Source organism: Labeo rohita, chromosome 5 (genome assembly GCF_022985175.1).
Source record: "Labeo rohita strain BAU-BD-2019 chromosome 5, IGBB_LRoh.1.0, whole genome shotgun sequence".
NCBI lineage: Eukaryota > Metazoa > Chordata > Actinopteri > Cypriniformes > Cyprinidae > Labeo > Labeo rohita.
The window spans coordinates 28,105,204-28,118,901 of record NC_066873.1 but is presented as its reverse complement, the minus strand read 5'-3'; the positions used below and the strand labels follow the sequence as shown (position 1 = coordinate 28,118,901).

Sequence of the window (13,698 nt, the reverse complement as noted above, 5' to 3'; positions counted from 1 at the left end):
AACAGTTCTCTGAAATTCCTCATACAGTGCTGTATGCAAAAGCAGATGAGCGAACCCTTTAAAAAATAAATCTTGCAGATGTAAATGTAAAATAGATGTCTTAGTAATGTACATATACTATCAGGGATATTTATTTTTCTTGTCTATCACAATGACTCTGTAATGTGTTTTTTTCTATTCTTTTTATCTTTTTTTTTGTTCTATCCAGTCCCTTTCGATCAATATCTCACATACAGTAATGTGTACATTTGTACTTTTGAAACGGATATATGGCACACATAAGAATTGCAGCCTTCTGCATTTCAATACAGTAACTGTCATGCAAACTATTGCCATAGTTTACATCAGGTAATGCTAATAGAGTACACTGTTTGATTGACACCATGTCTAAACATTTTGACTATCTTGTTTGTGAACAATGACATAAGGACTTTTCATTCTGATGGCAATGATATGTTCATTGACATGCATACTTACTTTTGATAGATGAACTAAAGATTTTGAGTAAGTTACAGGCTTTTGCAGGTAATCCATTGTGTTGTGCTGTTTGTATGAATTGTTATAAGAAATGCACATACTTCTTTGCAAATCTTAAGGATGATTTGAGAAATGCACCAAAGCGACTGAGAAAAACTGTAAGAGCCGGGGGGGTGAAAACTTTCTGAATTTGAAGATCAGGCTAAATGTAACTTATTTTGTCTTCTGGGAAACAAGTATCTTCTGTAGTTTCTGAAGGGCAGTATTAAATGAAAAATATGACATTTAGGCAAAATAAGAAAAATGTACACATCCTCATTCTGTTTAAAAGTTTACACCCCTTGCCTTTAATGCATCGTATTTCCTTCTGGAGCATCAGTGAGCATTTGAACCTTCTGTAATAGTTGCATATCAGTCCCTGTTGTCCACAGTGTGAAAAGATGGATCTCAAAATCATACAGTCATTGTTGGAAAGGGTTCAAATACATTAAAAAAAAAAAAAATGGAAAACTAAAGAATTTGAAGAACAGCAGAACTATTCAGGACAAACAAGGGACTCATGAACAACTATCACTAAACAAAAAAATATATTGTTTTCTCATGTGGACTGTATGTAAATATCTTCTATGTGAAGTATCTTATATAGGTCAGTACTAAATAAAAAATAACATGCATTTTGTATGATCCCATTTATTTTGCTAAAATAATAAACATTTTACAGTTTCTGCAAGGTGTATGTAAACTTTTGACTTCAACTGTAGCAGCACAATAAATGTATTTTTGCTATAAAATATTGTAAGAATGTTTTAGAAGTAAAAACGTTTTAATGTGTGGGCTATCTGTCTTTTACATCCACACGAAGCTGTGCTTTCCCCTTCAGCAAAAAAAGAATTAAACTGCGGCAAGCTAAGCATTATATTTCCCTCTCCATCCCCAACATCAGATTTGGCTGACGTAGAAACAATGAATATGATATTGAGCGTATCACAACAGCAACACAATGTGTACTCGCCATGGATGATGTAGGGCGTCGTTTGAACGCGAGTTACCCCGTTGGTTTCACCGAGAATAACCCGAGCACTGCAGCATCAGCACCAGCAGCAGCCGATGCGCAGGTGCCGCTTTTAAAGAGACCGCGCACTCAATTCTCCCGTGCTGCTGGATAGGCTGTAATTTCCCTTTGTTTAAGTTTTCCGTCTCCATCATCTCCATCCCCACCCGTTCCTTTGCTTTCCCCCAAAGCAATCTCATAGACAAGGGCTTCTAAAAATAGATTTAACATACGTCTTCATCCTCCTGCCCCACTAAAATATGAAAACAGCCCTGTTGCTGGAGATCCCGAAAACAGACTAGTATATCGCATTGGTGTCAGGAAAGGTTTGCTACTAAAAAATCTTATGATATATACGGACATATGGAGATCTTAGCAGGCTATAAAGATACAGTTGCACCTGGTTGATTTTCTCTTGGATCATGGGAAAATTGAGATTCCCACCTGTCCCGTGACCATATGGCATCAGGCCAGCCCTGCCCTCACTTTCCTGCAGAGGGGTTTGTAATGTAATCCACCACACAACAGCGCAATAAGCCGTGGCTTGTGCCTCTGCCATTGCAAATAAGCAACACATTTTTAGCCTCAGAAGAAAAATAGCGTTCTTAAAAAAATAATAAAAATGAAATAAAATAAAAATAAACTGAATAAATAAATAAATAAATAAATAAACTCTAGCAGCACTGGGATAAATTGCCTGGGGTTCCGCACTGCAAAAAATGAATATAATTTACAGAGAATAGCCTATCCACCTTTTTCTTCAACGCGGAAGCACACGGGTGAGACTTCTGGCTCATAACGATAAGAATAACAACGTGCAGTAAAGGGTAAAAATATTTGCACTACAAATCAGTATGCTCATAATTAAGATAATACATTAAAATAATATGGAAAGACTTACCAATTTGCAATATCAAGCAGCAAAAAGAGCTGTTTTGTACGTACAGCTAAAAATAGCTGGACAGGGATGAGACAGGAGCCAGACCCATACAATTTACAAATGGACGCGCCCAATCTTATGGAAAGAAAAAGGTGGATATTCATCAAAATAATGGGTAGCCTATACTATACAGTCCCAAACAATAGTTACATTTAACCTACGTAAGAAATGCTTATTCTCTTAGTCTTATTATGCTGTTATGCTGTTTATATATTTTTTATGTCATTATTTTAATCTCTTGTGTTAGTGTGGTAACATTGATCTGTTCTGCTCTTATTTGTATTCTACGACGGCGTTTTAGTGCCACCTTAAAAAAAAAAAAAATCTAAGATTACGAGATTAATCTCGTAATATTTCGAGAATAAACTCGAAACTACGAGAATAAAGTCGAAATGTTACGAGAATAAAGTCGAAATGTTACGAGAATAAAGTCGAAATGTTACGAGAATAAAGTCGAAATGTTACGAGAAAAAAGTCGAAATATTTCGATTTTTTTCTCGTAACATTTCGACTTTATTCTCGTAACATTTCGACTTTATTCTCCGAAATTGCCTCTTTTGTGCAGTCTGAAATGGCGACCAGTGGTCGACTCCACGGATATCGGTGGTTACATCTGTGTGCTATTCGAACAGGATGTTGTTTCTCAAGAGACTTTAGCCGCTTTTCCACTATCGGGCCGAACCGTTCTCTTCGCTTAACCGTTCCGTTCCGTGCCGATCCGGGCCAGTCAGCACGGATACGGCTTCATTTTCCACTGTGGTGCTGATAACGGAACTCTTTGGAATGTAAACACAAATGTGTCAGTCGTTGCCTTGGTAACGCAATTGTAATATAAACAGAGATATGGATGATGATCAGATGTTTCTGTTTTTGGGACTTTGTTAAATAACAGAAAAAAAGGACACAACTACAAACAACGCAAAAAATAAAATAAACAAAAGGCGACGACAGGTATAAGGTTACCAACAAATGCTGAGGGGATATGCATGCCAACGGAGACGGACAGCGTTTTAAGAACCGTTCGGCACGACAGTAGAAAAACGGCTTCGCCAGTACTTCAGCCGGGGTCCCAGCGCATTGTGGCATATGGATTCATATGATAAACTCAAGCCGTACGGCATTGCAATTAATGGTTGCATTGACAGCTTCAGTCGGTTTGTGTTGTGGGTGGAAGCGTACAATACATTCACGTAAAATACGACTTTCTTTTCCTAATTTTGACATTATTTCTCAAAATACTACGATTTTAATCTCGTATTACTACGAGTTTATTCTCGAAATATTTCGACTTTTTTTCTCGTAACATTTCGACTTTATTCTCGTAACATTTCGACTTTATTCTCGTAACATTTCGACTTTATTCTCGTAGTTTCGAGTTTATTCTCGAAATATTACGAGTTTAATCTCGTAATCTTAGATTTTTTTTTATTTTTTAAGGTGGCACTAAAACGCCGTCGTAGTATTCAGAGTTAGAGATTTCAGTTTTTTTTTTACATCATTAGTTGCCAGCTGCCAGAATTAACCATACATTTAACCACAACAATTTGCAGTGCAAAATCTTGCTGTTATTTTTAAAATGTAACCCCCAAAGTATCATAATGTAAGTAACCAAATCTATCACTGCTACTTTAATGGTCTTCCAGTGTGTAACACGGGCTTAAAGCAGTTACGCCCAGTACCACAGACCGCCGGGCGTGCCAGGGCTCCTCTGTCCACTGCGCGCTAGCTATATCACACTGCGGTGCAGCATCCGGAGGACCGGGCAGGATGAGCACAACTCATCTCCACACAGCTCCATACGCATACTGGATGACTGTAAATGCGCAACGATCGAGTCACGGTTTGCCCTTCCGTCAGCTGTCCGATATGAAACTCCTGGTTTAACACGGATGCTGCATCTGCTTAATTATTCATAACTGTTATGTTTGTTTTGGATAGGAATTGTCACGGAATATTTTCAAGGAACGATATGAATGTGACGTGTACCGGCTTTCTGAAGGAGAAGAGCATCCTCTCCGTCACCGGTGAGCGGGATCGGGCGTATAACGGAGCATCTTTTTTCTCAGCTGGACTATAGTGCGGGGCCGCTCCTGTTGCTGAAGCTTATGTGTGTACTCCAGAGCTCAAAGGAATGAATTGGACATATTTATAAGAAAACACACTGCCAGAGAGACGTTTGATCAACTCAACGCGTCAAAAAAGTAGGTATCATGTCATTCTGAGTCTGGGTGCAGCAACACATAGAAGGTCTTCTCCAGTATAAACACAGTAGCCTGTGGTTTACATGCGTGTGATGTCATTGACAGGGCATGTGATGCATGTTATTCTAAACACAGTACACTATAAAATAACTAGGTAGAGCACACAAGGGTTTATTATCAGCTTCAATCTCATATGCATTTCTTAATTTATGAAAATATTGTTGCCTCATAATTGCTCATTGTGTATTCTGTCTTATATCTGTGCTGGGTAGTGAAGTAAGTGATCGGAGACAATGACCTTTCTCTGACAGATCATAGAACAGCCAGACTGGGTTTTAAAGGGTTTACTGGTTCTCAATCCTCAACGCTGCACATTTTGGATAATACTTCTCATTTAACACAACTGATTGATATCATCAGCTCATTAGTAGAGGCTCCAGTACCTAAATTGGGTGTGTCAGATAAGGGAGACATTCAAAATGTGTCATTCTGAGGTATTTCAGAACCAGGATTGAAAATACTCAAAAAGCATGGTTGATTCTTTGACTGATCAGAAAAGACCGTGCAGTGTTTCATTAACTGTGGCCAGTAGGTCTCTATTATAGTGACATAATCAGTAATATGCCTTACTATGTAGTTTTATATTACTTTATAGAAATATATATCTCTCAACCTGGTCATACTGTTGTCTGGTTTAAGAGGTGTTTTAACCTCACTAGCAGATAATCCTAAACCAGTTAAGATCAGCAGTCTATCTTAGGGATGCATTCATTTGAAAATATTTTAACTTTTAAGTTTACAGGGCAACTCTCTTGAAGATTAATCACTTGAATATAAATGGGGCCACTGAGGATCAAGTGCAGGTCCATCAATCACAATGATCACCCAGAATGATGGACTGGATGAATTCACAGTTTTTGTTCCATGAGGAATTTGGTCCACTATTTGGTCCAGATATTTCATCGAGCTATGCTGTGACTACCTCCCTAACATCACAGCCTCAGCAGCAATGGAATCATTTTATTTAGTAAAAATCTATACAGATGTAAATTTCTAGATCAAGATATCCTGTGAAATTGAGCTTTTTTAGATTCTCCAGTCTCTGGTCTCGTGCCTTCAGTCATAATGGCCAATAAACTGTTCACTTCTTAATGGAATACACCATATTGACATACAAGCACTTTAACCGTACAAATTGCTAGCTGGCAACAGTGAAAACACTGATTCTTTAGTGAGGCAGGGTTCTATCCAGCACAGCACCCGGAACTGGTTTAGAAGCTTCTGCAGCCTAAGTGCATTCTCATTGACGTGAAATACAATAACTCATATGGATTCCACATTCGCATTGCTGTCAGTACTGTTTGTACCTCGGTCGCTCGGTGCAAAGTTTTTCAGCGTCAGTGTCATTGAATCTGAGTGGTGATTTTTAATTACATGCTGATATGACTGCATTTCAAGTCTTGCAGAAATGCATTTGTATATTGCATTCTAAATGCGCTGTGGACTAATCAAGTAATTGTTGCACTCTTAAAAATAAAGATTCTTTACTGGCATCTTTGTTTCCATGAAGAACCCCAGACATCTATACAGTACCTTTCCATTGCACAGAAAGGTTCTTTATAGTGGAAAAAGATTCTTTAGACTATTAAAATATTCTTTACACCGAAAAACTGATTTAGATATAATTTACTATACACTGTATTTATGTACACTGTGTGTGTGCGTGTGTGGGGCATTTCTGTATTCTATGTCATTCAGAAAGTTCATGTGAATCAGCACTATACTGTTGTCAGGCTGTAATCGGATCCTTACTCCTCACAACAGTTCTGGAATTACAATCTCAGCCTTCCTACATCCAGCAGGAAAATGTGAGAATCCACACTCTAAAAATGCTGGGTTAAAAACAACCCAATCTGGGTTATTTGGCAACCCAGCACTGTGTAAATATTGGATAGAACACATGCTGGGGTTTTTTTTTGACCCAGTTGGTTGGGTTAAATGTTTTTACCCAACATGCTGGGTTGTTTTATTTAAGTAAACTATTGTTTAAAAAATATTAAACTGCTAGCTTAAAATATGCTGGAAATTAAAAATCACACACAGAATTATAGGCAACTGCAATAATCGAAAGTAAATGAACATTTATTATTAAGGAAGAACAAGCATGGACAAGAATATAAGACAAATTAAATTTATTTGGGTCAATACTATATAATTTACAATATTACATAGCATTAAACTCGTTTAACAATAATAAAAAAAAAAATGTTACATTTAAAAGTAACATTTCAATTTAAGTGTATTCAACCGTTCTCTGTAATCACTTTTCACCGATGTGTCGCCGAAATCTGAGAAATGCGCCGCCTCGCATTTCACTCATAGCTGAAAGATGCCGTGACTGATTGAATAACCTGCCTATAAACAAAAAGTACTGAGATAACAGAACATATTTTAGCATCAAATTGAATTAAATTCAGTATTTATAACAAATAAAATCAGTTAATGTAATGCAAGGCAAAAGGCGTTTCCATCATGCGAAATGACCACTGCTGACGCAGCTTACTGACATCTCGTCCTTGTATGTTGTGTTGTGTAAAATAACATAATTTACAGCACAGTAAAAACCTTATAAATGAAATAAAATGTATACAAGCCTTTATTTCACTGAAGAAGTGCACAACTCAAAAGCTGGGTTGCTTCGTCGGAGACAGGCTCAACCTAGTGGTTGGGTAGAAAAAAATAACCCAGCATTAAAAATGACTCAGCAGCTTAGTTACAGAAAAACTACCCAGCGCCTGGGTAAAAATGTTAAAAATAACCCAGTAAAATGACCCAACAAGCTGAACCCAACTTTTGGGTTAAAAAAATAACCCAGCATTTTGTAGATCTGCCAGAGCTTTCATCAAAATTAGAGGATAATTCCATTAAAATCATATTAGATCATCTAAATATTAATAAGAACAGCACAGATTGTGCTCAGAAAAGCTCTGCATTTCTAGTGGAAGCTACAAAAATATTAATATAGGAAATAAAGACATACTCGACCCAGTGGTCATCTGTATTCTCGTCAGCTTGTTTGGTGAGAGCTTCCCCAGCAAAACACTGAAAAAGGTTTCCATCAAAGCTTCAAATGCTGGCATAAAATTCCATAGGCTTCAAGGGTAATTACTCTACTAACTGAAAACTGTCTCCAAGTGCAGAACTCTCACGTCTGAGCAGATGCTTCTTCTGTCACTGATTTTATGCTCAAACTAACATCCGTCTAGATGGTCTGGGGGTAATAAGTCTTAATGCCATTCAACTTAAAACACTTCATTAAAACAGAATGTAATGTGGTTAGAATGAATGAACATTCATACAGAATGATTACCGTCCATGAGTAATTTGTGTTTCCTTTCAAAAGACACAATGGTTTTGTTTCACTGAGCTCCAGCTCAACCTCACATGTATCACAGACTCAAACAGGAGTGTGAAATTATCCATCAAAGACATATTTTTCCTTGCAAGTGTGTGTATGTGTGAACTGATTGCATTTGAGGTAGATTTGATTGCAGATAGTAGTTTTGCCATTATGTATTCCTTGGCTTCTGTACAAATTCTGCATTATTACACATTATAAGCATTTTCTCATTTTCTAACATTGCATTCTCCCACATTTCCCAGGCTCTCGGTATGGCTGCAAGGTCCTTAGAACCGGGGTCTGTTTCCATTCCCATGGAGGAGACCAAGCGTGCGGGAGGAGCCCTTCCAGATGCTGCCATGCTGACCCACCTGAAGAAGGTGGAGAACCATATCACAGAGGCACAGAGGTTTTCTCACCTGCCTCGGCGCTCAGCGGTGGACTTGGAGTTTACAGAGCTGTCCTATACCATCCGCGAGGGCCCCTGTTGGAGGAGGCGAGGTAATACATAAATCCTCATGATAAAGCTTATGTGATGATTACAGTATAGCATTTTTGTAGGCTGGGTAAAAAATAGGCTATCGATTTCTCGATTTTAATCAATTCTCATTTTTACGAAATAACATTGATTCTTAAATCCCAAGAATCGATTAGTCTAGCCTGCTTTCAGTTAACGAACGGAACATTGTAGCACGCCTCCCATCCAGTAAATCGCAATAAGCTTTGTACTTTGTTGCTTTGATATGAAACAAAGTCTCAGATTTCAAATTCTGTCTATTTTTTTACAATATCCAAACAATAAATACTCTTTAGGCACTGTTTAATAAGAAGTGACAGATCGCTGTAGTGCTTCAGTTCAAAAGCAGTGTGACCTGATCGTCTCCTCCACTTAATACAAGTTTTAGCACAAAATAAATATGAATGGACATCCAAAGACATGTTAAAAGAAAGAGTACAACTTACCAAAATCTGTATCCTGTCTCATGTAATCGTTCAATCAGTGTTTCAACCGTGGAAAGACATCAGGATAACAGCTGGTAAACAATATGTCATATAACGTCATATTTGGTAAATTTAGTGACTCATTAGCATTTTGCTAAATATATACACCATATAACACATTCATTATCATTTTTACTGTTCTTCAAAGTTTAATTTATGTCTGAATAAATCCGTCAAGTTTCTATGACAGCCACCATTTAAATGTTTCAGAAAACAAATTGGAGTAGAATTAATTATGTATTTGTAAACTTCATTGAGTGTAATTTAAGCATTTGTATACAAATCAGTTATTTTTTAACCTTCAGTATTATAGTAATGTATTACCAACTGACTCTCATGTGTATTTTACAACAATAGTTGAATTTTTTTTCCTTGAGAAAATTTAGCATGTACTGTACCTGGTTTATATCCAAAATAACCGATACTGAATTGAATCGGAAATCGAATTGAATCACAAGCTTGTGAATCTGAATCTGTGTCAAAATCCAGGCCTATAGTTTATACAATTTATCTATGATTTCTATTGTGTCAGAAATAAATACATTGACAATTATTTTCCTTTTACTGCCTATGAGTACAGAAGTGATCCAGTGATTTACTGTATTTATCACAACCCTTTCCAAATATGATAAACTACAAAAAACAGGAACTAAAATTATGCAACAAATCAAACATAAAACACTTTACTGACAACAGCTTATGTGGTTCGACCATAAAACCAGTCATAGGGGTCTATTTTTTTTATATGTTTTTTATATGGTTTGTTAGAATAGGACAATATTTGGCCAAGATACAAATATTTGAAAATCTGGAATCTAAGAGTGCAAAAAAATCAAATTATTGAGAAAATCACCTTTAAAGTTGTAATGCAGTTCTTAGCAATGCATATTACAAATCAAAAATTAAGTTTTAATGTATTACAATTTACAAAATATCTTCATGGAACATGATCTTTACTTTGACCCATATAATGTATTTTTGACTATTGCTACAAATATACCCATGCTAATTAAGACTGGTTTTGTGGTCCAGGGTCACATACAATGTCAGAAATCAAAATACTGTTAATAAATTTACTATATTGCATGGCTTTCTGGGATACTCGAATCTGATTGGTCGATATTTAGTCAATAAAATTGGCTTTTATATAATGTACAGGTAATGTTATAAAATAATTTCAACTCAGATTAATATTTTATATCCTCTTTTTTATTTGCTTGGTGAGTAGGTGTGGCAGTGTCATGGTGACCCTGCCAGGTTTATTTTGCAATATCGACCAGATAGCTATCTGTAATTCTTTATCACTCCAAACTCACGACACACAAACACACATATGTACGAACAAGTATGGGCGTAATACTATTAGCCCCTCACACACTCCATCCTGTGTCCTGGACTGAAGAGTGCTGTTCTCAGCAGACTTAAGATATAGTAAATAATTCACTTCCCCAGACGGCATGCTGCTCAGCTGTCTGCTGCCTAGTCTAGCTAAACCTGCCCAGGATGAAACCAGCCCACACAAGCATGCTAACACACACTTTATTGATAGGGACTCTCTTTCTCTTCACCGCCCATTTTTTTGTTGTTTTTATTTTTCCTCTGGTTGCAGTGATTCATTGTACATGATGTTTCTAGCTCTGTAGCATAGGCTGGTGTTTGATGGCCATATGAGACTGAATAGGTTTTCTGTGTAGCACATGAGATAAGATAAGAGATAGAACTGGCTATCAGCAGTTGTATATCCATTAATGTCATACAAATGCTCAGTTGACACAGCTTGGGAGGCTGCATAGAGAACTATGCAGAATTTTAACATAGCTAAGGACAAGTTTAGGAGAAATTTGTGCTTAAATGCTTTTACAGAGCTTTTGGGTGCCTTAATGATCTTGAAATGGGCTAATGGAAATTATTAATTTTATCTTAAAAATTTGTAACATTCTCAAAGTAATATCTATTACAAAAAATAAAAAAACAAATGTAAAAAAAGTTTACAGTCGGCGCCGGTAGCCTTTGTGGTTAGTGCGCCGACATCTACAACGCAACTGCGCTCATGGCGACCTGAGTTCGATTCCTGTCTCGTGGTCCTATGCTGATCCCACCCCCTTCTCTCTACCCAATACTTTCCTGTCTCTTTCCTAAATATTGAAGGACCAAAAAGACCAAAAATGAAACTTAAAAAAAAAAAAAGTTTACATACACCTTGCAGATTCTTAAAAATGTTAATTATTTTACCAAAATACACTATGAACCCTTTCCAGCAATGACTGTATAACTGCATTTGAGATGGATATGACTGTATTTGAGATCCATCTTTTCACACTGAGGACAACTTAGGGACTCATATGCAACTATTACAGAAGGTTCAAACACTCAGTGATGCTTCCAGAAGGAAAAACGATGCACTAAAAGCCAGGTGTGTAAACTTTTGAACAGAATGAAGATGTGTACATTTTTTTTATTTTGCCTAAATTTTGACTTATTTTGCCTTTTTTTTTTTTTTTGTACTGGCCTTCAGAAGCTACAGAAGGTATTTACATGTTTCCAGAAGACTAAATAATTTTTACCCTGATCTTAAATTCCAAAAGTTTTCACCCCCACCCAACTGGATCTCAAAATCATACAATCATTGTTGGAAAGGGTTCAAATACACAAATAAGGCTGAAAAACCAAAGAATTTGATTGACCTGAAGGATTTTTCTGAAGAACAAATGGCAGTTTAATTGTTCAGGACAAACAAGAAACTCATGAACAACTATCATTAAACAAACAACAAAAAAAAAAAAAACACAGCTGTGGATCATTCAGGTAACAACACAGTATTAAGAATCAAGCATATGTAAACTTTTAAACAGGGTTTTTTAGAAAATCAATTATTATAGTCTCTCTTGTGGACTATATGTAAACATCGTTTATGTGAAATATCTTATTCAGGTAAGTACTAAATAAAAAATATCATGCATTTTGCATGATCCTTTATATTTTGGTAAAATAATGAACATTTTGCAGATTCTGCAAGGTGTGTGTAAACTTTTGACCTCAACTGAGTGTATATATCTTTGCCATTTCCTGTCTTTCTCCATTTCTCTCTGCTCAATGTATTTTATCCAGTAAGCAGCATGAGACGCTGGTGCATTGCTGTGTTAATGTTGGTGAATGATGGCTACTGCACGCACAACAGCTCCTATAGCTTCATGTCTTCCAGCATGCTGAGCTCCACCCACACATACCCGCATATACACACACATGCGGCACAAACCAAGCACACACGCACAACAGATGTATCGTAAGGTTCTGCAGTGACACACGTGCCATTACTAAATGGAAGAGGGTGAATCATACAGTGCTGATCTCCATGACATTGATAGTAGCCCACTCCTGAGACCCATATATACTTATGTTTAAACTGTGTACCTCATTATGCTGTTGCTGAGTTAGCACCTCAAACATTAGTATGCCATTCTTTTATTATTACCTCATACTTCATTATACAGTCCCTCTGTTGTTCCATCTGTTCAGAAACAAGCTTTTTCATATGCAATTTATGCTTTTGCGGTTTTAGATGTATGATTTCAGTCTATGTGGCTTTGAGATTTGAGACAAACACAGACTTTTGAGAAAGAGAGAGAGAGAGAGAGAGAAATGCTGGGTATGTTGGGTTTTGGATGCTGTTCCAGCTAGCTATTGCCTTAAAGGGATAATTCACCCAAAAATGAAAATTCTGTCACTAATTACTCACCTTGATGTCGTTCCAAACCCGTAAGACTTTTGTTTATCTTCGGAACACAAATTAAGATATTTTTTATGAAATCCAAGAGCTTTCTGACCCTGCATAGCAAAGTAACTGACACGTTCAAGGCCGTAAGGACATTGTTAAAAGAGTCCCTGTGACATCAGTGGTTTTTTAACCGTAATGTTATGAAGCTACGAGAATACTTTTTGTGCACAAAGAAAACCAAAATAATGACTTTATTCAACAACAACTTTTTTCTGTTATTCTTTGCCACACATTTACGAAAGTACAACGACTCGTGGTGCTGCTGACGCAGGTGCTGGCATTCTGACATAGAACGTCCATCTCTCTTAGGCTACTGCATTTTAAAATGAAAATGATCCTCTTCTACACTAGTGTTTTTACTGCGTTTCAGAAACCGTCTCCATCTACACTGCACAACCAAAAACACATGTCACATGACCATTCAGGCTGCATACGTCATCAAGGATGTCTTATTTAAGAGAAGTAACCGTAATAAAATTGACTGTTATTCCTTGGGGTGTAAAAATACTGTAATTTATTTTTTTTATTATGCAGTTTACCTGTTACCTTTCTTAACCCTGCTGAAAAAAACAGCTAAAACCAGCCTAGGCTGGTTGGTTGGTAGTAGCTGGTTTTAGCTGGTCTCCCAGCCTGACCAGCTAAGGAAATGGCCAAAACCCCTCTAAAACCAGCCTGCTGACCAGCTAAGACTAGCCTGGATGACCAGATAAAACCAGCCAACCAGCTTAGGCTGGTTTTAGCTGTTTTTTTTTCAGCAGGGAAATGAGCCTCCGAAATAAGATGCACCAAATGAGCATGATGTTATTTGTTTACATGGTCGTCAAGGATACACAAAGCAAATGTGGGCAGCCA

The 13,698-nt window shown here is 37.0% G+C and overlaps 1 protein-coding gene across 1 annotated transcript in view; it reads left to right on the top strand.

The window, feature by feature from the left end:
- The first annotated feature begins 4,166 nt into the window (after positions 1-4,166).
- Positions 4,167-13,698, top strand: part of abcg4a (ATP-binding cassette, sub-family G (WHITE), member 4a) — a 28,371-nt gene continuing 18,839 nt past the window's right edge. The window contains exons 1-2 of the mRNA XM_051111085.1: positions 4,167-4,669; positions 8,333-8,570. Coding sequence (XP_050967042.1) covers positions 8,342-8,570 — 229 coding nt within the window. The 5' untranslated portion in view covers positions 4,167-4,669; positions 8,333-8,341. The remainder of the gene's footprint in view (positions 4,670-8,332; positions 8,571-13,698) is intronic.